Source organism: Pristiophorus japonicus, chromosome 5, assembly GCF_044704955.1.
Source record: "Pristiophorus japonicus isolate sPriJap1 chromosome 5, sPriJap1.hap1, whole genome shotgun sequence".
NCBI lineage: Eukaryota > Metazoa > Chordata > Chondrichthyes > Pristiophoridae > Pristiophorus > Pristiophorus japonicus.
Window position 1 is genome coordinate 40,512,970 of NC_091981.1, and position 21,503 is coordinate 40,534,472.

The window sequence follows — 21,503 nt, forward strand, 5'->3', positions numbered from 1 at the left end:
GGACACCGGAACCAAGTGGAGGAGAGCCCAGTCACTGTGGGCAGTCCGGACAGGCCTGAGGCACCGCAAACAGCAGACACTCAGGCCAGTTCCCAACAACCAGAGCCCCAACTCAGGCGCTCTACAAGGGAGCGTAACCACCAGAGAGATTTAACCTGTGATCCCAGTAAGACTTTGGGGTGGAGGTGATGTCATGTATTCAACTATCATTGTAACCCATGTATAAGCTGACCTAAGTTGTACACCTTGAGAACATTGACCACAAGGGGGTGAACTCGTGGAAGACACTCCTAACCTGGACTTTCAGGCATAAAAGGGGACGCACCACCCACTTCATCACTTGAGGTCTTGGTAATAAAGGTAACTGGTCACAGAGTGACCTTCTTTCAAGTATGGGCCTCGTGTGCATTTATACTGTATAGTAAGGACATATCAAAGGCAGTGCAACGAAGGTTCATTAGATTGATCCCTGGGATGAGAGGGTTGTCCTATGATGAGAGATTGTGTAGAATGGACTTATACTCTCTGGAGTTAAGAAGAATGAGAGACGATCTCATTTAAACATATAAGATTCTGAGGGGGATTGACAGGATAGATGCTGAGAGCTTGTTTCCCCTGGTTGGAGAGTCCAGAATGAGGGGCATAGCCTCAGGATAAAGGATTGGCCATTTAAGACTGAGATGATGAGGAATTTCTTCATTCAGAGATTTGCGAATTTTTGGAATTCTCTCCCCCAAGCACTGTGGATGCTGAGTCATTGAGTATATTCAAGGCTGAGGTAAATAGACTTTTCGACTCTAAGAGAATCAAGGGATATGAGCATCGGGTGGGAAAGTGGAGTTAATGTCGAAGATCAGCCATGTTTTAATTGAAAGGCAGAGCAGGCTCGAGGGCGTATGGCCTATTCCTGCTCCTAATTCTTATGTTCTTATAGTGTGATACGAACAGAAGGATGTTGTTGAATGTGCCAGTAGACTCACCTTTCCAGCCTCACTAGGTAATTAAAGTGCTTCTGCCACAGTATCCAGGAGCATGGCACATCAGATAGATTCAGTACAGATCTAGCAGCTCAAAACTGGGCATCCATGAGGTGCTGTGAGCCATCAGCAGCAACAGAATTGTACTCCACCACAATCTGTAACCTCATGGTCCGGCATATCCCTGACTCTACCATCAAGCCTGGGAATCAACCCTGGGTTCAATGAGGAGTGCAGAAGAACATGCCAGGAGCAGCACCGGGCCTCAAAATGAAGTGCCAACCTGAGACGCTGCAACACAGAACGACATGATTGCTAAACAGTGACAGCAACATGCTATCAACAGAAGTAAGTGATCCCACAATCAATGGATCAGATCAAAGCTCTGCAGTCCTGCTACATCTAGTCGTGAATGGTAGTGGACAATTAAACAACTAACGGGAGGAGGAGGCTCCATGACTAGTCCCATCCTCAATGATGGCGGAACCCAGCACACAAGTGCAAAAGACGAGGCTGCAGCATTTGCAACCATCTTCAGCCAGAAGTGCCAAGTGGATAATCCATATCGGCCTCCTCCTGACATTCCCACCTTCACAGAAGCCACAGTCTTCAGCCAATTCGATTCACTCCAGGTGATATCAAGAAGCAACTGAGCGCACTGGATACAGCAAAGGCTTTGGTCCCCGCTTGTCATGCTGAAGACTTGCGTTCCAGAACTAGCCGCTCCTCTGCAGTACAGCTACAACACTGGCATCTACCCGACAATGTGGAAAACTGCCCAGGTATGTCCTGTCCACAAAAAGCAGGACAAATCCAATCCGGCCAATTACTGCCTCATCAGTCTACTCTCAATCATCAGCAAAGTGATGGAAGGTGACGTTTACAGTGCTATCAAGCGCCACTTACTGACCAATAACCTGCTCATGATGCCTAGTTTGGGTTTTGACAGGACCTCCTTGAGAAGATGGTGGCGAGCCGCCTACTTGAACCGCTGCAGGCCGCGAGGTGAAGGTACTCCCACAGTGCTGTTAGAGAGGGAGTTCCAGGATGCTGACTCAGCAACGATGAACAGTAATATATTTCTAAGTTAGGATGGTGTGTGACTTGGAGGTGATGGTGTTTCCATGCACCTGCTGCCCTTGTCCTTTTAAGTGGTAGAGGTCGAGGGTTTGGAAAGTGCTGTCGAAGAATCCTTGGCGAGTTGCATCTTATAGATAGTACACACTGCAGTCACGGTGCGCTGGTGGTGAAGAGAGTGAATATTTAAGATGGTGGATGGAGTGCCGATCAAGTGGGCTGCTTTGTCCTGGATGGTATCAAGCTTCTTGAGTGTTGTTGGAGCTGCACTCATCCAGGCAAGTGGAAAGTATTCCATCACACTCCTGACTTGTGCCTTAGAGATGGTGGAAAGGGTTTGGAGTCAGATGAGAAACTTGCCGCAGACTACCCAGCCTCTGACTTGCTGTTGTAGCCACAGTATTTAAGTGGTTGGTCCAGTTAAGTGGTGACCCCCAAGATGTTGATGGTGGAGGATTCGCTGAGGGTAATGCTATTGAATGTCAAAGGGAGGTGGTTAGACTCTCTCTTGTCGGAGATACTCATTGCCTGGCATTTATTTGGTGCTAATTGTACTTGCTACTTATCAGTCCAAGCCTGAATGTTGTCCAGGACTTACTGCATGCAGGCATGGACTGCTTAATTATCTGAGGAGTTGCGAATGGAACTGAACGCAATCATCAGTGAACATCCCCACTTCTGACCCTATGATGGTGGGAAGGTCATTGATGAAGTAGTTGAAGATGGTTGGGCCTAGGACACTGCCCTGAAGAACTCCTACAGCGATGTCCTGGGGCTGAGATGATTAACCTCCAACAACCACAATCATCTTTCTTTGTGCTAGGTATGACTCCAGCCAGTGGAGAGTTTTCCCCTGATTCCCATTGACTTCAATTTTACTAGGGCTGATTGATGCCGCACTCGGTCAAATGCTGCCTTAATGTCAAGGGCAGTCACTCTCACCTCATATTTGGTAAAGAAGAAGCATGAAATCAAATTTATTTTTAAGTTTAATTTTTTAACCCACGTTTGCCAAGATCACAAAGCAAAAATTTGCATGTAACTATCAATGGCTGGAATGCCACAAATTCTACACATGGCCCTATGACCTGTGCACCAAGACTCAAAATTACAAAAGTCCCATCTCCACCAGCAGAGGAGCTGTGGAGCAGAGCTCCTGTATGGTATAGTTAAGTACGGAGTCAGGGTCATTATCATAGTCACAGTCGGTCACCCATGCCTGCAAGGATGTATCAGTGACGCCTGCCTTGATCTGTTGGTGGAGGCAAAGCAGCCCATAGTAACTTCAGTAGGGGCACCCCATGGTCCTTCCCAGGCTGAAGAAAAATATCAGCAAATTAATCTTCAGCTTCTAATGGAGCCATAGGGTAATTTAATAAAGCTAAGCGATCCCCATGGGATTACTTACTGTCATCTTGGAAATATCTGGGGCCTTTCCAATGGCCTCGATAGAACTCATAACGCTCTCAGCATCTCGTTGAAGCCTTATAAGAGCTTGTTGAGCAGAATTCCCAGAGCAGCCCAGGAACTCTTCCAGACAGTCCCTCATGATATGAGGAGAGGTGGGCAGAATACTCGCAGCTAATCACAATTCCCCATTCCAGCCAGAATTCGGGTGGAAATGAAATTGGTCAGAATCCTGGTGAAATTAGGTTCTTCTCCAAATTCAGACCCCCTGCAGGCTCCCCGTCCTTTCCAATCTCAGGAATTTCTGACCTTCTGTGCTGGTCTAGTAATTTCAGGGTTTATACACAATACGATGGATTTTTAGAGAATTTTAATAGTTCACTTCTAGCACTCAATTTTACGTTACATGATCTCTAAACACTACTCAGCCAGCATTTACCTGATTTTAGTCTTTCATCAATTAATGGTAAGGTTCCACTTTCAGTATACTTCCCGGAGTCAATATGCTTGTTGTCCTGTATAATGAACATAATCACAAGTTATTAGAACTACAAATTAAACCAAAAAGATTGAGGGCAATTTTCACTTTCTCCACTTAAGCGGCAATCTGGTGGAACCGATCATCCGTCCTTTGTAGAACCCACCCAATTTTCATCCTCTTAACGGTAGTGTCCCATCCCTGCCATTATCCTGGTTAAATTACAGTTTATGCTCTCTGTGACCTTAATATCCTTTCTATAATGTAGCACCCAAAACTTCTCACAGTACTCCAAATATAGCCTACCCAAAGCTTTGAATAAAATTATTAGTCCTTTACTCTTGTACTCAATTATAAAACCCAAAGATTATTGGCCATCTTTATGGCTTTATCTACCTGCACTTGTACTTTCAAGGAATAAGGGTTTGGAAATTCGATGCCACGTTATTTATGGTGGGGTGGTAAGTATAGCCCCATTCAAAATGTTTGCGCCTGCAACCGAGAAATTTGGTTGAATCGCACCAAGAGGGAAAGGGGGCGCTAAATCAGGCATTCCAGAACTCTCCTCAGGCACTCCAATCAAAAATCTCTGCACTAAAATGGAAGATGAAACGCACATGCTACAAAGGCCGCTATAGATCCCGGGCCCAGCCGATTCTTAAAGGCATGGTACGATAAGTATGTGCATGCGCAGTTCCAACTTTGCACTCTGAGCAGAGAGGGAAAATAGAAGAGCAGGAAGGTTGCCAGCATTCACACAGCTTCTCAGCCACGGCCGTTAACGCCTTAATAGAGGCATTTGAAAGGAGGTGGAAGGTGCTGCAACTTCCGCAGTTTTCCGCAGACTTTGGAGGGAGGTGGCCCAGGACGTTTTTGCAAGAGACACAGTGCTGCGAACTGCGACACCATGTCGCAAGAAGTTCAATGACTTCTCGAGGTTCGTCAGGGTGAGTAACTTTTCTATGACTGCACCAATGCCATAATGTGAACCTCACTGTCTCACACAATGTAAAGTCTTTGCAACCTTCTCTATGTGTACCAGACGATGGTCTTGGTTAGTGAAACCACCTGAAAAGTTGAGGGTCAGTTAACCAGCCATGCCCTGCGCATGCAAGCATCACGCACCTTCTTGTTCACTACTCAGTCTCACCCCTCCTCGCACTACCAGAAGGAGTTCAGAAAAATGAGAGGTGATCTTATTGAAACTTATAAGATAATGAAGGGGCTCGACAAGGTGGATGCAGAGAGGATAGGGGGAACTAAAACTAGGGGACATAGTCTTAGAATAAGGGGTTGCCCATTTAAAACTGAGATGAGGAGAAATTTCTTCTCTGAGGGTTGTAAATCTATATAATTCTCTGCCCCAGAGAGCTGTGGAGGCTGGGTCATTGAATATATTTAAGGTGGAGATAGACAGATTATTGAGCGAGAAGGGAGTAAAGGGTTATGGGGAGCAGGCAAGGAAGTGGAGCTGAGTCCATGATCAGATCAGCCATTATCTTATTGAATGGTGAAGCAGACTCGAGGGACCAAATGGTCTACTCCTGCTTCTATTTCTTATGTTCTTATGTACCCCTTTATTCTTGATACGCATTTGGAAAACGTCAGCCTCATCCGTAATCCTAGGTGGCTCTCATCTCATCCCACCATTCCCACACGCACTATGTGTAGCCACGCACCTTGTAATGGACATCTACACACTTTCAAACAGTAGGAGCTACTCTACTATGGAAGGCGCTACTCTACTACGGAAGGCGCATGTGCAACACAATGAGCTGCACACTCAATCACACCTTTTTGTATTTCTTATTGTAGACGAAATTGGCTCACAAACATAAAGAGCAGCAGTGCAACGGAGGTGGGAGCCTGATCTACAGGGCCTCACTGAGGTCGAAGAATGAATGTCCACCCTCATGGCACAAGAACTGGCGTGGTAGTGGGCAGTGAAGCAGAGCCCCCTGTGGATAGTGATGGTATGTTAATGGCGCTTGCGACTTATGTGAGATCCGTGCCCCTTGATAGCAAATGGCCTACCCAATTTACAAATAAATGACTAAAACCGTTTTCCTTTTACCTCCCTGACCCCTCCCGTGCTACTAACCACACTTCCGTGGCTTTGTGCTTACTGATGATGAGCCAGAAGTGGGACAGGCTGCCCATGATCTGTCAACATCGGCCAACAGGGGAGATGACGAGGGAGGGGACGACAGTTTGTTGACTGAGCAGGACACTCCATCAGTCACACAGAGTGAGGACACCACATCGGTTGAAGACCCGGAATTCCTAGGGTTCAAAGAGTCGGAGGCTCCTGGCGCCAGTGGCCTACAGCAATTCACATTACGAGGGAAAGGTCGGAGGCCAGCTCCCCAGAGGGTGTCTCGACCCTTGAGTCCTGCTGACAGGCAGACGTGGACCTGGACTTGGAGGTTATGTCCAGGGAGTCCATGCAAAGGCACCGCGAGCTCATGGGTGCACTGGAGAAGGTCCTGCAGAGCATGGACGCACTTGCTCTGAGGTTGGAGGAGACCACCTCAATTATTGCCCGTGCCTCTCAGCCATCCATCGAGCCCATTCTTGCCCGCTTACAGAGGCAGATGGACTCAATGAGCAACAGTAGAGTTCCAGAGGGAATGGCGCGTGCCATGGCTGACGTGGCAGTAGCTATCACATCACAGGCCCAAGCCATGCAAGGATTTTGTGATGTGATGCTGTTAGTGATTGCTGGCATGAACTCTGACTGCTGCGTTTCAGGCTCAGTGTGCTCTGGTACGTTTTACTATGTTAAAGGCGCTATATAAATACAAGTTGTTGTTACTGTTGTTGAGTCAGTCGCAGAGTGATGCCATCCTTTCTGTGTTCCTGATAGTCCAACAGGGAAGTGATGGTGCCGAAACAGGCCAGCAATGTGTGCTCACGCATATTGTTCCAGATGCAGAGGCTCTGCGCCGGGTAAGTGCCAATGGGTCGCTGGAAATCGAAGGTGCTGTCCTTGTTCAAGATGACAGCATTCCGGCTCCCACCACTGCCACTCTGCTTTTGCATCTGCGGTCTACATCCGAGCCTGCTGCCACCGATGCTGAGGCGGTGGAGTCTGCTGCCAGGCCTTCTAGGCCCAGAGCTGGTCCAGGGTGTCCTGCTTGGCCTGTACTGTCTCCCCACATACACAGCAACCCTCAAGCAGCCTTGCTACAGGCATTCGGGTAAAATTAAGGAGGAGGCATCCTATTGTTGTAAGTGTGTGTGCCGAATATGCCACTTAGATGCTGCTGTGGGATGACTAATGGAAGGAGCCTTTGTCCAGACATTGTTTAAGTTGATTGTGTGTGATGATGTTTCAATGGGATGTTGTGAATTTTTTTTTTAAACTTGCTGGTAAGGAGATTTGTTGTGTTGTTTGAGGCGATTATTATGGTGTCGTTAATAAAATACTAGTTTGACCATTTTGCATTGGCGACTTGTGTATGATTATGGATGAAGATGTGCCATTATCGTGGTACATAACACGGTCAGTATTAGTTACATCCCTCAGCTTCCTGCATTCAAGAGAACTGATGCATTATGAGCGCTGACGTGTGGCTCTTGCACTGGCAGCTGAGTTTATACACCTTGACAATCAATCTAGACAGGTGACTAAGAGGGCAGTATATGTTTACAGAATTGTTAGAATTCCCAGCATTGTGGGAGCTATTGATTATACTCATAGGCTTCATTAACACCCATATTTATGTCTACTGCAAAAGCTTCCATTCGCTAATATTGCAGATTATTTGCAACAATATGCACAGCTTCCTGCATGTGAATTCCTGATATGCTGGGAGCTGTCATGATGGTTTTATGCTTTACAAGTCCAGTGTTCCAGCTCTTTTTCAAGTGTGACAAGGGACAGGATCGTTGCTGGATGACAAGGTATACACGCTATTCCCATGTCTCATTACGTCACTTCATAGGACAACTAGTGCTGTAAAGGAGCCCTGCAATAAAGCACAAAGTAAGATATATGTGAAATGATCAGGACATTGAGATACATAATGGAAGGTTTAAATGCCTGGCTAGATCCTGAGTTCTATGCAGTACGTACCAGGCACCATCTCTCAAATTGTGGTAGTACGTTGTGCGCTTCATAACATAATTATTGTGAAAGGCCTAATGGTAGATGTCCCGGAGGATGCTTGAAAGTGATGACATCGTTGATGTCAAAGACCAGGAAGAACATGAAGTCGATGCAATAGCTAGTTTTGCTAGAGAGCCAAGAGCTAAACTCGCTCGCAGCACCTTCACACATATTTTTTGAAGTATTAGTCCATCAAAGATCTGCCTCCTCCCACCAACCTCACTATGGTGCAAATAAAACCCTTGCTCTTCACAGCTAGTCATCATATATATATATATATATATATATGGGGCTAGACATTCCACTTTGCTGGCTATCGCCCCAAAAATGGGCGATGTTCCAGCGATGTTCGATGTCTCAGCCTTACCGATCGCTGGAACATCAGCCATTTTTTGGATCGCGATTTTCCTCTCAGCGATAGGCCAGCGATGTGAAATGGGTGATGCGAAAGGTCAGCAATGTGACGTGCGCCCAGCGAATGGAAGACAAAAGCTTCCCTAGCAACGGTCTTCTGCGCATGCAATTTTTTTTTTGGTGACTGGCTTTCCTGCATTTCGGGAGGTCAGGGGTCATCCACACATGCAGCAGGCACAGGAATGGGCACAGAGAGAGAGAGAGAGCAGAGACCGAGAAGGCAGTGGAGCAGAGAAGAGCAGAGAAGAGAACAGAGCAGGCGTGAAAGATATTTTACACTTTATAAAATGTTATAATATACAGTTTAAACTTGTGTCTGAAATGCATATGCATCATGATGCTGAGGGGGAGAAGAAGAGGGCAAAACCATTTAGTGACGAGGCCCTCGTCGACGAAGTGCATTCCCAGTGGGGATAATTGACTCGGGGTGCGCACGGGAAACCTCCACCCCATGTGTATCGGAAACTCTTTGTTATGGGCTCCTCGGCAACCTGGTCCTGCTAAGTTGAAAGCTTGTGCGATGTAAGAATCATAGAATAATAAAAATTTACAGCATGGAAGGAAGCCATTTCAGCCCTGTGTGTCCACGCCGGCCGACGAAGAGCTATCCAGCCTAATCCCACTTTCCAGCTCTTGGTCTGTAGTCCTGTAGGTTATGGCACTTCAAGTGCACATCCAAATATTTTTTTAAATATGGTGAGGGTTTCTGCCTCAACCACCCAATCAGGAAGTAAGTTCCAGATGCACACTGCCCTCTGGGTGAAGAAATTTCCCCTCATATCTCCTCTAAACTTCCCCCCAATTTCTTTAAATCTATGTCCCCTGGTTGTTAACCCCTCTGCCAAGTGAAACAGGTCCTTCCTATCCACTATCCAGGCTCCTCATAATTTTATACACCTCACTCAGGTCTCCCCTCAGCCTCCTCTGTTCCAAAGAAAACAGATCCAGCATCTTCAATCTTTCCTCATAGCCAAAATCCTCCAGTCCAGGCAACATTCTTATAAATTTCCTCTGCTCCCTTTCCAATGCAATTACATCGTTCCTATAATGTGGTGACCAGAACTGCACATAGTACTCCAGCTGCGGCATAATAAGTGTTTTATGCAGTTCAAGCATAACCTCCTTGCATTCCATGCCTTGACTAATAAAGGCAAGTATTCCATATGCCTTCTTAACCACCTTATAGAAAGAAGGGGTAGGGGAGGACGAAAACCCCCTCATTTTACCCAGAAGGAAAAGAGCTGTGGGATCTGTCTGTGCTGCAATGTGAATTGAAACCGAGACGGTTTGACCTTAACAGAACAGTGATTGGACGGGGGAGGACACCGGAGGGCCAATGGTGGGACAGAGTCAGCCCGAAGCATGGGGCTTTCAAGCCAATGAGAAAGCACTTGCTCGAAAACTGTGGGACTGACTCATCGCCATTATCGGGCTATTGTCTTCCCTATGTTTACACTACGGAGGGAAATTATGCAGACCTTCAGAAAACTAGGGAACCCAAAACAAACCAAGGGCCTACACAATGGCTACAGGAGGCCAACCCAATCAACACCTACTCAAACCTTGAGTAGGTTAGGAAAACTGAGGTGGAGGGAAATTATGCAGACCTTCAGAAAACTAGGGAACCCAAAACAACCCAAGGGCCTACACAATGGCTACAGAAGGCCAACGCAATCAACACTTACTCAAACCTTGAGTAGGTTAACATCAGTGGAAAAAAATCCCGCAATAATCTAAAACTGCTGCATTTTTCAAAATCACAAAGCCCACCAATGGGAAGGATCGATTTCAGCATGAGAGACGGACTGGATATCTGGCTATAAAAGGGGTTTCTGACCCAGTGTGTGTGTGTTCTGCTCTCGTTATCCAACAACCAGCAAGCCTCTCGACCCTGAAGGAAAACCAGTGTCCGAAGACACCGAAGATAGAAGAAACAAATCACCAGACTGCAGAAAGGCACAGGAGTGAGTATAACCTCTGGTCCCCAGAACTCCCAACTGAGTTAGGCCAGGAAAGGTGGGAGGTTGAGCATTGTACTGCTAAACTTGTGTAAAAATTTTCGTTGTGTCCGTTTAGTGGGATTTAGGGGGATTGTTTTGTTGGCGTATTGCTGTTTGTTGAGATACACCTGGTCAAATAAATTGGAAGCCTAAGTTCCTCTTGGAATCACCTTGTCTCAGTTCTATTGTATCACATCTCCTGATCGTGAGTCTTATGTCAGAACAGTGTAAGGGAAGCTAGGAGCGCCTCGAAAACGCTCAACTGTGTGTCACAGGCTAGGGAAGAAGGGGTTAGGAGTGTTTGACACTCACAGGTGCCTCACAGGCTAGGCATAAGCTGTGGGGACGCACGAGTCTCAAACCCCCCTTCATAAGCTGTGGACAGTCTCTCCAGGGGTGCTCTTGCAGCACTCAGGGTACCTCACAGGCCAGGCATAAACTGTGAGGGCAGAAGCCCAGAGAGAGACACCCAAAGCACAACAACACTCCCCGAGAAACCCTAACAGAACATGATGACCACGGCAGGACATAAGCAAACAGGAGATGTTAATACAACAGATGAGGTGATAAGAGAGGAAACTAAAATGGATGAGAGAATTTCCTCATACATTTTTGGCAAGGTGAACCTCACCAAACCTTGGGTACAAGCCCTCACACGGGCAGAGCGCCCAGTGGATGCTGCTGCTCAGTGGACAGCAGGGAAGGACCACAACCACAAGGTGGAAAAGGCCATCTGGCTTATCTGCTTCACCCGCCAAGTCCGAAAGCTCGACCAGCGGGTGAAGGACTTGGAACAGAGTCTTCAGAAATCAGAGGAGCTCTCTGCTATCCGGGCTGCGGTTGGGGACAACCTGTTGGCCGAATTAGCTGAGGAGCAGCAAGGGAAGAGGCAGTTGGAGGAGACCTTCCGAAATAGCCGGGATTATCTTCAGTGTCAGGTCACTAAGGCCAAGGGTAGTGAGGGGTCCCTCCGGGAACAGAACTCTCGGTACACCCAGAAAATTTGGGAACTAGAGAATAAATTAAAAGACATACAGGCAGCCTAAAAAGTGGCCAGTAGCAGTGAGTTTGCAGATCACGGTCCCTGCCAGGAGAGGATTAAAACTCTCACCCACGCTCTATCCCAGGCAAAGGAGATGGTCGCCCTGATAGGACCTGGAGGGTCCACAGAGGACAAAGGAGAGTATTGGGGGGTAGAGGAGAATCCAAAGGCAAGAGACGCCTGACCACCTCCTGAGGCACCGGTGGTTTGTCCGGTGGGGTACCAGGAGGAGCGGGGCGCGGAGGTAGTAGCATACCCAGGGCTGGGGGCAGAACCAATGTGTCCTGCTCGGCAGCAGGGATGTGAGGCTCCCGCCGAGGGTCAGTTAAGGGGATGGATCAGGCGACCAGGCACTGACTGCTGCACCGGGTATGGTGGGACAGCCGGAGGTAGAGGGACCAGCACAGAAAGATCCTGAACCAGGGTGGATGTGCCCGGTCAGGCAACGCAAGTACGGTCCTCCACAGGGAGGTGGCCAAGGTCAGGGAGTGCTGGAGAGTGACTTTATTATTCCCCATGGAGTTCAATCACTCAGGGCAATGATAGCCCATTTGGCCAAACTCACTCGCAGCGGGGACCCATCTATCCACTTCATGGAGGTGATGCAGGCAGGGGAAATTAATGGGTGCAACGAGGAAGAGACAGCCAAGCTGCTGCTCTTCTCTCTGAACAGCAAATTGTACCAGGCTCTACCGGCAGAATGCCGGAGGGGACAGCGTACATTTACTGAGGTCCAGAGGGCCGTCCTTGAGGCTATGGGCTTCGATGACGGCAGTCCTTTCGAACAGGTCGAAAAGACAAGGCAGCTCGCAGGGGAAACCCCGCAGGCATTTGTGGACAGGCTGTGGGTGGTATACCACGCAGCCTGTGGGGAGCTCCTCAACCGGGCGAATCTGGCCACTGGCTGAGGATGCTGGTGGCAAACTGCTTGCCCCGGCTCAAGGCCAGGGCAGAACTGTGGTTCGATTCCCGGGACCCCAACCTCACCGAGGAAGCAGTGGTCAGGCAACTGGCACTGGTCCAACGGAATGGAGGAGGGGAGGAGAAAACCTCCAAAGTTCAGGTAAATGAAGTAAAACCCAACTCAATTCCCAAAAGGGAATGGCACCAGGAGGGTGGCCGCTCGATTGATAAGGAGGGTGTGTGCTACGGGTGCGGGAAAGCTGGGCATTTTAAAAGGGATTGCAGGAGCCCAGTAAAGAGATATGGGGGGAGAAGTCCTTCAGGAGCCGCCCAGAGTGGGGGAAGTGGAGGGAGCTCCTCACCATCCCTTGACGAGATAGTAGCTGCATTGAGGACAGTGCTGGATGGGACTGGGAAGGTAGCCACGGCAACAGGCAGGGAAGCACCAGCAAACCTGCCAGTACAGAGGCCGTGACTAGCCCAGACCCAGCCTGCATACCTGTGCCCACTAGAATACGACCCCTGGGGACGACCCTGGGTCAAGATGGAGGTTGAGGGTGTATTGGGTACTTACCTTTTGGACATTAGTGCTTCCAGCACGATAGTCCATTCGGAGGACACCGCAACTTCACCTCTATCAAACGGGGTGCTGTATCAACTAGTTGGGTTCACAGGAAATGAGAAGGCTGGGTTTTTCTCAGTCCCGCTCGCAGTGGAAGTGCGTCCTGATGAACTGGGAGCAGGTGGGAAAAGGGATCTTGGGGGCTGATTTCACCATCGCTTGCCAGATCCTAGTAGACTTGAGGAATCACTGTCTATGGGGCACAGTGGGCACGGGAGCAGAGGGAGAAGTCATGGTTATTGATAAGAAACAGGGAAAAGGGACTCTGTGTACAATGAAGCCAAAAGGGGGTTGCGACCTGGAGGTTCTGGTCGATAACACCCCGGCCGAGTACCGGGCCTATGTGCAAGCAAATCTTGCAGCATTTGCCACCCATAAACACGATTGTGGGAGAGTCACAGGAGTGGAGGTTAGAATAGATGGGGATCCCATGTCCCGCCCGCAAAAGCAGTGTGGCTTTCCCCGAGAGGCAGAAGCAGACTTGGAGACAGCTTTAAGCTCGCTTGTCGAGCAGGGTGTTTTGAGACCCATAGCCACCCATGTCAACTCCCCGCTTTGGCCAGTTAGGAAACCGGACAATTCTTGGAGGGCTACGGTGGATTATAGGGTGCTCAATAAAAACATCCCAGCTTGTGCCCCCACAGTAGCGGCAGTTGCAGATGGGATAGGGGAAATCCCTGCATCCGCAACCACGTTCACAGCGTTGGACATATTCAACGGGTTCTGGTCTATCCCTGTACAGAGGGAAGAAAGCCCTTCCGGGAACAGCAGTATACATGGAGCTGCCTCCCACAGGGCTTTCATAACAGTCCCAGCATCTTTCACCAATGCATGGCGAACTGCTTAAAAGGCTTCAGCCAACCACACCAGCTGGTCCAGTATGTGGACGACCTGTTGTTGTTCACAGACAGCAGTGAGGAACACGGTCCACTGCTGGCCGAGCTGCTGGTCTTACTGAAGGAAGGGGGTTTTAAAGTTAACCCCAAGAAAGCCCAGATGGGTCTAGGAGAAGTAAAATTCCTGGGCCTGACGATAAGGGCAGGAAAAAGGGCCATTGATGAGGCTAGAAGAAAGGCAGTGCAGGAACTCCCTGTCCCGAGGGATGTGCCGGGGGTAAGGTCTTTCCTGGGAATCACTGGCTACTGTCGGGACTTCATCGAGGACTATGTAGCCACTGCCGCCCCTCTGCTCAGACTCCTACACAAGGGGGTCGAGTGGGAATGGGACGAGGGCTGTGAGGCAGCATTTGTCCGTCTTAAGAGAGACCTGCAGGTAGCACCAGCCCTAGGGGCAATTGATGGTGGGGGAGGAATTCTTCCTGGAGGTGGCAGCCAGTGGCGACAGCTTAAGTGCAGTGTTGCTCCAGGAGCGAAACGGTCAGCTGAGACCAGTGGTGTACTCCTCCAGGGTCCTCACGGAGGTAGAAAGGGGATACTCCAATTGTGAGAGGCACTTGCTTGCCACCCACTGGGCAGTAACGAGAGCTCAGATCTTTACCAGAGTATCCCCCATTACACTCCTCACCCATCATACCCCGACGCAGATGCTGTTGGACGGGAGGATTAAGGACGGGTCAGTGAGCAGTGCTAGAATCACTCGCTGGACCCTCCTCCTCTCCCAAATGACTTTAAAGGTCAAGGGCCTCTGCGAGCCTAGGCTCGCAGCAAATTTAATCTATCCAGGGTAGCCGCATAGATGCTCTGTGGAGAGGGTATGGGACATCAACTTTAGATTTCGGGCAGGGATACATCCCACAGGCCGCGAGATCTACGTTGATGGCTCCAGTTCAGTGTTCGCGGGTACAAGACTCACGGGCTGCGGAGTTTGGGATCCCAAGGCAGGGATTGCCTTGGCTCTTAAACTCCCATGCACCCTGAGCGCCCAGCAGGCGGAACTCTGGGCGGTGATGTATGTGGTCACACACCCCGAGGAATTCCCTACCCCATACACGATTTGCTCGGACAGCATGTTCACTTGCAATTCGTGTACAGTGTATCTGCCGATTTGGTCACGCCGGGGGTACACCTCTGCGGATGGGAAGCCCCTTGTGACCAAACCCCTGCTGGAAAGGATCATGGTTGCAGTGGGAGAAACCGGGGATGTATATATCCATAAGGTAAAGGCCCACTCCAAAACTGAGCCATGGGGGGAAGGTAACCAGCAGGCAGACCTGCTGGCAAGGGAAGGTGCTCATACAGATCGCCCATGGGACCCATACGAGGCAGGCAGGATAGCAGCAGCAAGAAGCAAGCCAGGGACACAAGGGAGCATAGGGGCGGCTGCGGCTCCGGACCTTAAAGTAGTCCAGATGCAGGATCCGGTCCTGAAGGCTGCCTTGGCTGCTATCAAAAAGGGGGAAAAGGCAGAGGGCCCACACAGTGCTGCAGATATTGCTGTGCAGGAAGGCATGTTGTTTAAAGGGGACAAATGGGTAGTGCCGCCACAACACCGACAGGGTGGTGGCCAGGCCTCCGGGAAGACGTCCGCAACTTCTGTGCGGGCTGTCTGGTTTGCGCTGCAAACAACCCAGACCCTCAGAAAAGGAAGGTGTCTATGGGACACGTCAGGCCGGTAGAGGGACCATGGCAGTCGATCCAGATCGACTATATCAACCCCTACCGGCCGCCCAGGGAGGCTATAAATACTGCCTCGTCCTGGTGGATGTGTTTTCCAAGTGGGTGGAAGCCTTCCCTTGCTGAACAGCTACCGCAGTGGGGACTGCAAAAATCCTGGTGAGGGAGGTGTTCTCTCGGTGGGGTCTACCTCAAATCGTGGAGTCCGACCAGGGAAGCCACTTCACCGGCCAGGTGATGCAGGCCACCCTAAAAGTGCTGGGGATAAGAGCCAAATGGCATGTCGCCTACAACCCTCAGTTCTCAGGCCCGGTAGAACGCCTGAACCGGACCCTAAAGGAAAGGCTGCGCAAGGAGACGGGAGACACACCAAACAAGTGGGTGGAGGTCTTGCCGTTGGTCCTCATGGGAATCCGGGCCAGTCAGTCAAAGAGCACAGGGTACTCACCCCATGAGCTGATGACTGGGCCGGATCATGAGAACCCCAGTGCATGTGTTGGCGCCGGTTCTCACTGAAGGGCAGCTTCGAGAGGTGAACCGGGACCGCTTCATCAGGAATCTGTTTGAACAGCTTCAACAGATTCACAGGCAGGCGGCCAACAACTTGGGTAAACAGCACCGTGCCAATCGGCTGCTGCTGGGACCCCGCAGTCACCATGATTGGGAGGTGGGCAACCAGGTGATGGTGAGAAGCTTCGCCCGGGTCAGGGTATTTGAACCACTGTATATGGGACCATACAGCATAGTCGACAAGGCTAGCCCTATGGTCTATGCGGTTCAATTGCTTCGCCGGGTGAAGGGGTATCACATTAATCAGTGTAAATTGTTTGACCCCAAAAGAGGTAAAAAAACAGAGGGGACGAGCAAGGGAAGGGAATCAGGCACTGGGGGAAGAACAGGCCCCGGTGGATTTGGAGGCTCCGGAGGAGGCAGCGGGCCCGAAGCTCTACAGCCGGGGATGGTTCACTGCTCCAGTAAGGCTATCCCACCACTGGGTAGAGGTTCCCAGCCCACTAACAGAAGTAGGGAGAAAGGCTCTACAATTAGCAAGGTCCGAGGGGAAGCTGAACCTCCCATGGTGGATCAGCTGGGGCTAGCCCAAGAGGTGGAGGAGATAGCATTGTAGCCCATAACATGGAACTCTGCACCGACAGTAAGGAGGACTGACAGAGTGCCACAGCCCAGGGCGCCGTGGTCCCCTGTTTACTTAGCTCCCCGCCCCAGACCGAGAAGGCGAAAGACAGCAGGGAGGGTGCTCTGTTGCGCTAGCAAGGGTCTCCCACCGATTATCCGGGGCTCGGGAGGGCCTTGGAGGGCAGCACAAGACTCATTAAGAGGGACTATACGAGCCCCTCAGCGGAGGGCATCCTGGTCCCCAGGGTACGGTCAGCCGAGTGGTCGACGACGCCTGTACAGTGACAGGATGTAGCCTGGCCACCCGGGGACGGGTGGCGATGTATATATTTTCCCTTCCTGTTTTGTTACTTTGTGTTGTGTGCATATGTGTTTAGGTAAGGCAGTAACGGTTGGGTGCAGCATTTTATGTTTGGAACATGTTACGCGGGCCGAGCCTGGAGAGGTCTCTCAAGGCAAGGCCATGTTGTTCTTTCCTTTCAGATGTCAACACCTCCCTACTGGACGTTAGTAATGCTGGTATCGCTAAGGATCTGCACCGGACACCGAGGACTCCCTGGTTTTCGGATGCTCCGGGGGCAGAGCGCCGACAGTGACCACAGGAGAAGGGACTCCAGCGGTGGATGGCCGGGTCATCTACTCCCACTAGGGGAGATGGCCTGGGTGGTTGGGATCAAACTCTACCAAGTACTCCAACCATAAGGACTTTACCAACGGAGAAGCGTCCATCCCCTGCCAGGAGATCACTGTGGCCACTTCCAGAGTGAGAGTGACAGAAGGCAGGAAGGTATGCCTAACTTGCCAAGGGGACATACCTCTGGGACGGTGGTGGTGGCTCAGAAAGCTCAAGAGGGACGTGGGAGACCGAACCATCATGGGGTCATCTGGCGGGGTAACGGTGTGCTGGGAGAAATGGTGGGCGTACGACCAAGGAATTTATTTGTGTATGTGGGGATCCACTCGCATGTGTTCAGAGGGGGTCTCCATTGCTTTCTATAGGTGGTGGCAGGATGTCGGGGATGAGGTGGTATGGGATCACAGCGGGGAGGCGTGTGTAACCCCCAATCCCCGGGTACCAGTAAACGCCACCGAACTTGTAGTTCGGGAAAGAAAACCCCCACCCAAGGCCAAACCCACCGTCCCACACGGGTGCCCGACAACAACCAGGGGGCCGGGGAATGGTTTAGCGTTGGTCCCTACCGAGAAACTACTTTATCAGGGGGTACACTACACGGTGGCATCAGTGGTGCTAAATCTGACAGAAGTCCGCCTACCTACGTGCTGCCCCCGGGAAACCGAGCTGTTATACCAGTCTCTGCTTGGAAGATGTTCCGAAAGTTCTATGAACTGGACTTCGGGGATGTCAAAGTGACAGACTTGTATAAACAGTGGGATAGAGCCGAACCGGGCAGGCAGAGGCGTGGCACTTTAAATGACATTTTCACAGGGTTTAACACCGGGGCGTCCGCCATAAACAGTTTGGATAACATGCAGCTGGCCCTCCAGATAAATGGGTTAAAAAATCAGCTGCGCAAAATCCTGGGGGACGAGAATACCGTAGTGGGATCCGCGCTCCACGAAGAGGTGGCAATGACACCTAAAAGGAGATTATCTCTTAATTGGAGGCACAGGCCAGGGCTGTAAAAGCCTTGATTCAGGAGGACAGAAACGCCTCCGATCAAGCTGTCCAAAATGAGGTGTGTGCTCTATGGGGCCTGGGAGAGGGACGGAGTAACTTCGAGGATCTGAGACAGGGACAGGTTCCCTCCTGGATCAGCAAGCAGCACTTAGCAGCACTGCACCCTTATGATAATGTTTTGAGTCCTTGCCAACTTCGTGTAGCATCGGAAGCCTACCCGGTACCGGTGGACTGTGGAAAGTTAAACCATACCATCATGGGTGTGGTGGTCAGGATGCCCGTGATGGGGGCATCCCCACGACCAGCACCCCTGTACCGAGTGGAGAATGTGGGAGTCATTCGTGGAGGGGTGCATGTTCGATTCCAAGAGGTCCCACATTATGTCACAATGTGGGAGCACACTGTGACAGGTACAGACCTCTCGGGTTGTCGGAGCAGGGGAGCACAGGTAACCTTGCAAAGCACTTGAATGCTTTTGCAAGGCCACAATGCGAGTTCAGCACTGCTGGGGCAGAGCCTATCAATTGCACAATGGAGGTAACGGCCCCTAACCACATGCCTCCACAGGTAGCATATGTAGGCGGTGGGACATATTGTGTCACCACAAGTGCCCAACGGTATGAACACAGACCGGAAAGGTGGTGTCCAATACCGTACAGCAGCTTTTGCTTTAAACCCAGGGCAGAGGTTCAAGTGGCACACACCAGAATCACACCCATCCCTGAACTTTCCACGATTCACCTCATGGCACAAAACAACCTCAGCCACCTACAATATGTAGCCCATTTTGGCTATCCCATTGCCCCACTACCTGAGAAACTTACAGCCCTCCTCCAGGCAGTGGATTTGTCTCAAAAACATTTTTACACCATGGAGCAGAAAACTGAAAGTCTAGCAGGGGAGATTGCCCAGATTAAACCCCCAGCATGGTGGGATTTGGGGATACGGGCAGACATACCTGCGTGGATCCGGGTGGGATCGCATGCCTTAGCAATCGGCCAACTCCTGATTGTAGCATATCTGCAAGTTACAAGCTGTAAGCTCAGGAGAAAAAGAAAAAGAAAGCAGTTCCTCAGGCTACTACACAGACGGGAGAGCCGTTGCTAAACACTCAAGGCGTATAAACAAAGCTTGACCGCGACATTTAGGCGGTTTTGTTATTCCCAGGGATGACTGCGTTTTCATACATGGCCCCTGAGGAGTTTGCAGGGCAGATTTCTTTGTTTTACGGTTAAGACTGAAATGAGACTCAATGTACAATTACTGCTGTAACCTTAAGTACATATATGTATATTGCTGTTGTATATTGTAACCTGTTGGATTCTGTGTTTTGTACCGCGTTAAAAGGAATTACGATATATATCGACGGGATCAGTTTAGAGTTAAACTGGGGAAAGTTGGGCAATTTGGGAGACCGAGGGTTTTCTCACCACCCTGAACTTTGACACACTCGAGTGGTGTCTGACTGTGTCAGATGGGGGATTATGTAGGGGAGGACGAAAACCCCCTCATTTTACCCAGAAGGAAAAGGGCTGTGGGATCTGTCTGTGCTGCAATGTGAATTGAAACCGAGACGGTTTGACCTTGGCAGAGCAGTGATTGGACGGGGGAGGACACCGGAGGGCCAATGGTGGGACAGAGTCAGCCCGAAGCATGGGGCTTTCAAGCCAATGGGAAAGCACTTGCTCGAAAACTGTGGGACTGACTCATCACCATTATCGGACTACTGTCTTCCCTATGTTTACACTATGAAGGGAAATTATGCAGACCTTCAGAAAACTAGGGAACCCAAAACAAACCAAGGGCCTACACAATGGCTACAGGAGGTCAACCCAATTAACACCTACTCAAACCTTGAGTAGGTTAACATCAGTGGAAAAAAATAACCCCGCAATAATCTAAAACTGCTGCATTTTTCAAAATCACAAAGCCCACCAATGGGAAGGATCGATTTCAGCACGAGAGGCGGACTGGATATCTGGCTATAAAAAGAGGTTTCTGACCCAGTGTGTGTGTGTTTTGCTCTCGTGATTCAACAACCAGCAAGCCTCTCAACACTGAAGGAAAACCAGTGTCCGAAGACACCGAAGATCGAAGAAACAAACCACCAGACTGCAAAAGGTACAGTAGTGAGTATAACCTCTGGTCCCCAGAACTCCCAACTCAGTTAGGCCAGGAAAGGTGGGAGGTTGGGCATTGTACTGCTAAACTTTCGTTGTGTCCGTTTAGTGGGATTTAGGGGGATTGTTTTGTTGGCGTATTGCTGTTTATTGAGATACACCTCGTCAAATAAATTGGAAGCCTAAGTTCCTCTTGGAATCACCTTGTCTCAGTTCTATTGTATTACATCTCCTGATCGTGAGTTTTATGTCAGAACAGTGTAAGGGAAGCTAGGAGTGCCTCGAAAACGCTCAACTGTGTGTCACAGGCTAGGAAAGAAGGGGTTAGGAGTGTTTGACACTCACAGGTGCCTCACAGGCTAGGCATAAGCTGTGGGGACGCACGAGTCTCAAAACCCCCTTCATAAGCTGTGGACACAGTCTCTCCAGGGGTGCTCTTGCAACACTCAGGGTAACTCACAGGCCAGGCATAAGCTGTGAGGGCAGAAGCCCAGAGAGAGACACCCAAAGCACAACAACACTCCCCGAGAACCCCTTACACTACCTGGCCTGCTACCTTTAGTGATCAGTGGACCTGTACTCCAAGGTCCCTTTTTCCTCTACACTTTTCAGTCTCGTACCATTTAATGTGTATTCCCTTGCCTTGTTAGATCTCTCCAAATGCATTACCTCACACTTATCTGGATTGAATTCCATTTGCCACTGTTCCGCCCACTGACCAGTGCATCGATATCTTCCTGCAATCCGCAGCTTTCTTCTTCATTATCAACCACACAGCCTATTTTAGTGTCATCTGAAAACTTCTTAATCATACCCCCAACATTCAAGTCCAAGTCATTGATATATACCACAAAAAACAAGAGACCCAGCACTGAGCCCTGTGGAACCCCACTGGATACAGCCTTCCAGTCACAAAAACACCCATCAACCTTTGCTTCCTGCCTCCGAGCTAATTTTGGATACAACTTGCCACTTTGTCCTGGATCCCATGGGCTTTTACTCTCGT

General features: G+C 50.0%; 1 protein-coding gene across 10 annotated transcripts in view; it reads right to left on the reverse strand.

Moving 5' to 3' along the window:
• The window catches only part of LOC139264307 (uncharacterized), a 382,502-nt gene that overhangs the window by 289,822 nt on the left and 71,177 nt on the right, over window positions 1–21,503 (reverse strand). For all 10 annotated transcript variants that reach the window (XM_070880566.1, XM_070880561.1, XM_070880557.1 and 7 more), the window contains one exon: window positions 3,901–3,976. In XM_070880566.1, coding sequence (XP_070736667.1) covers window positions 3,901–3,976 — 76 coding nt within the window. The remainder of the gene's footprint in view (window positions 1–3,900; window positions 3,977–21,503) is intronic.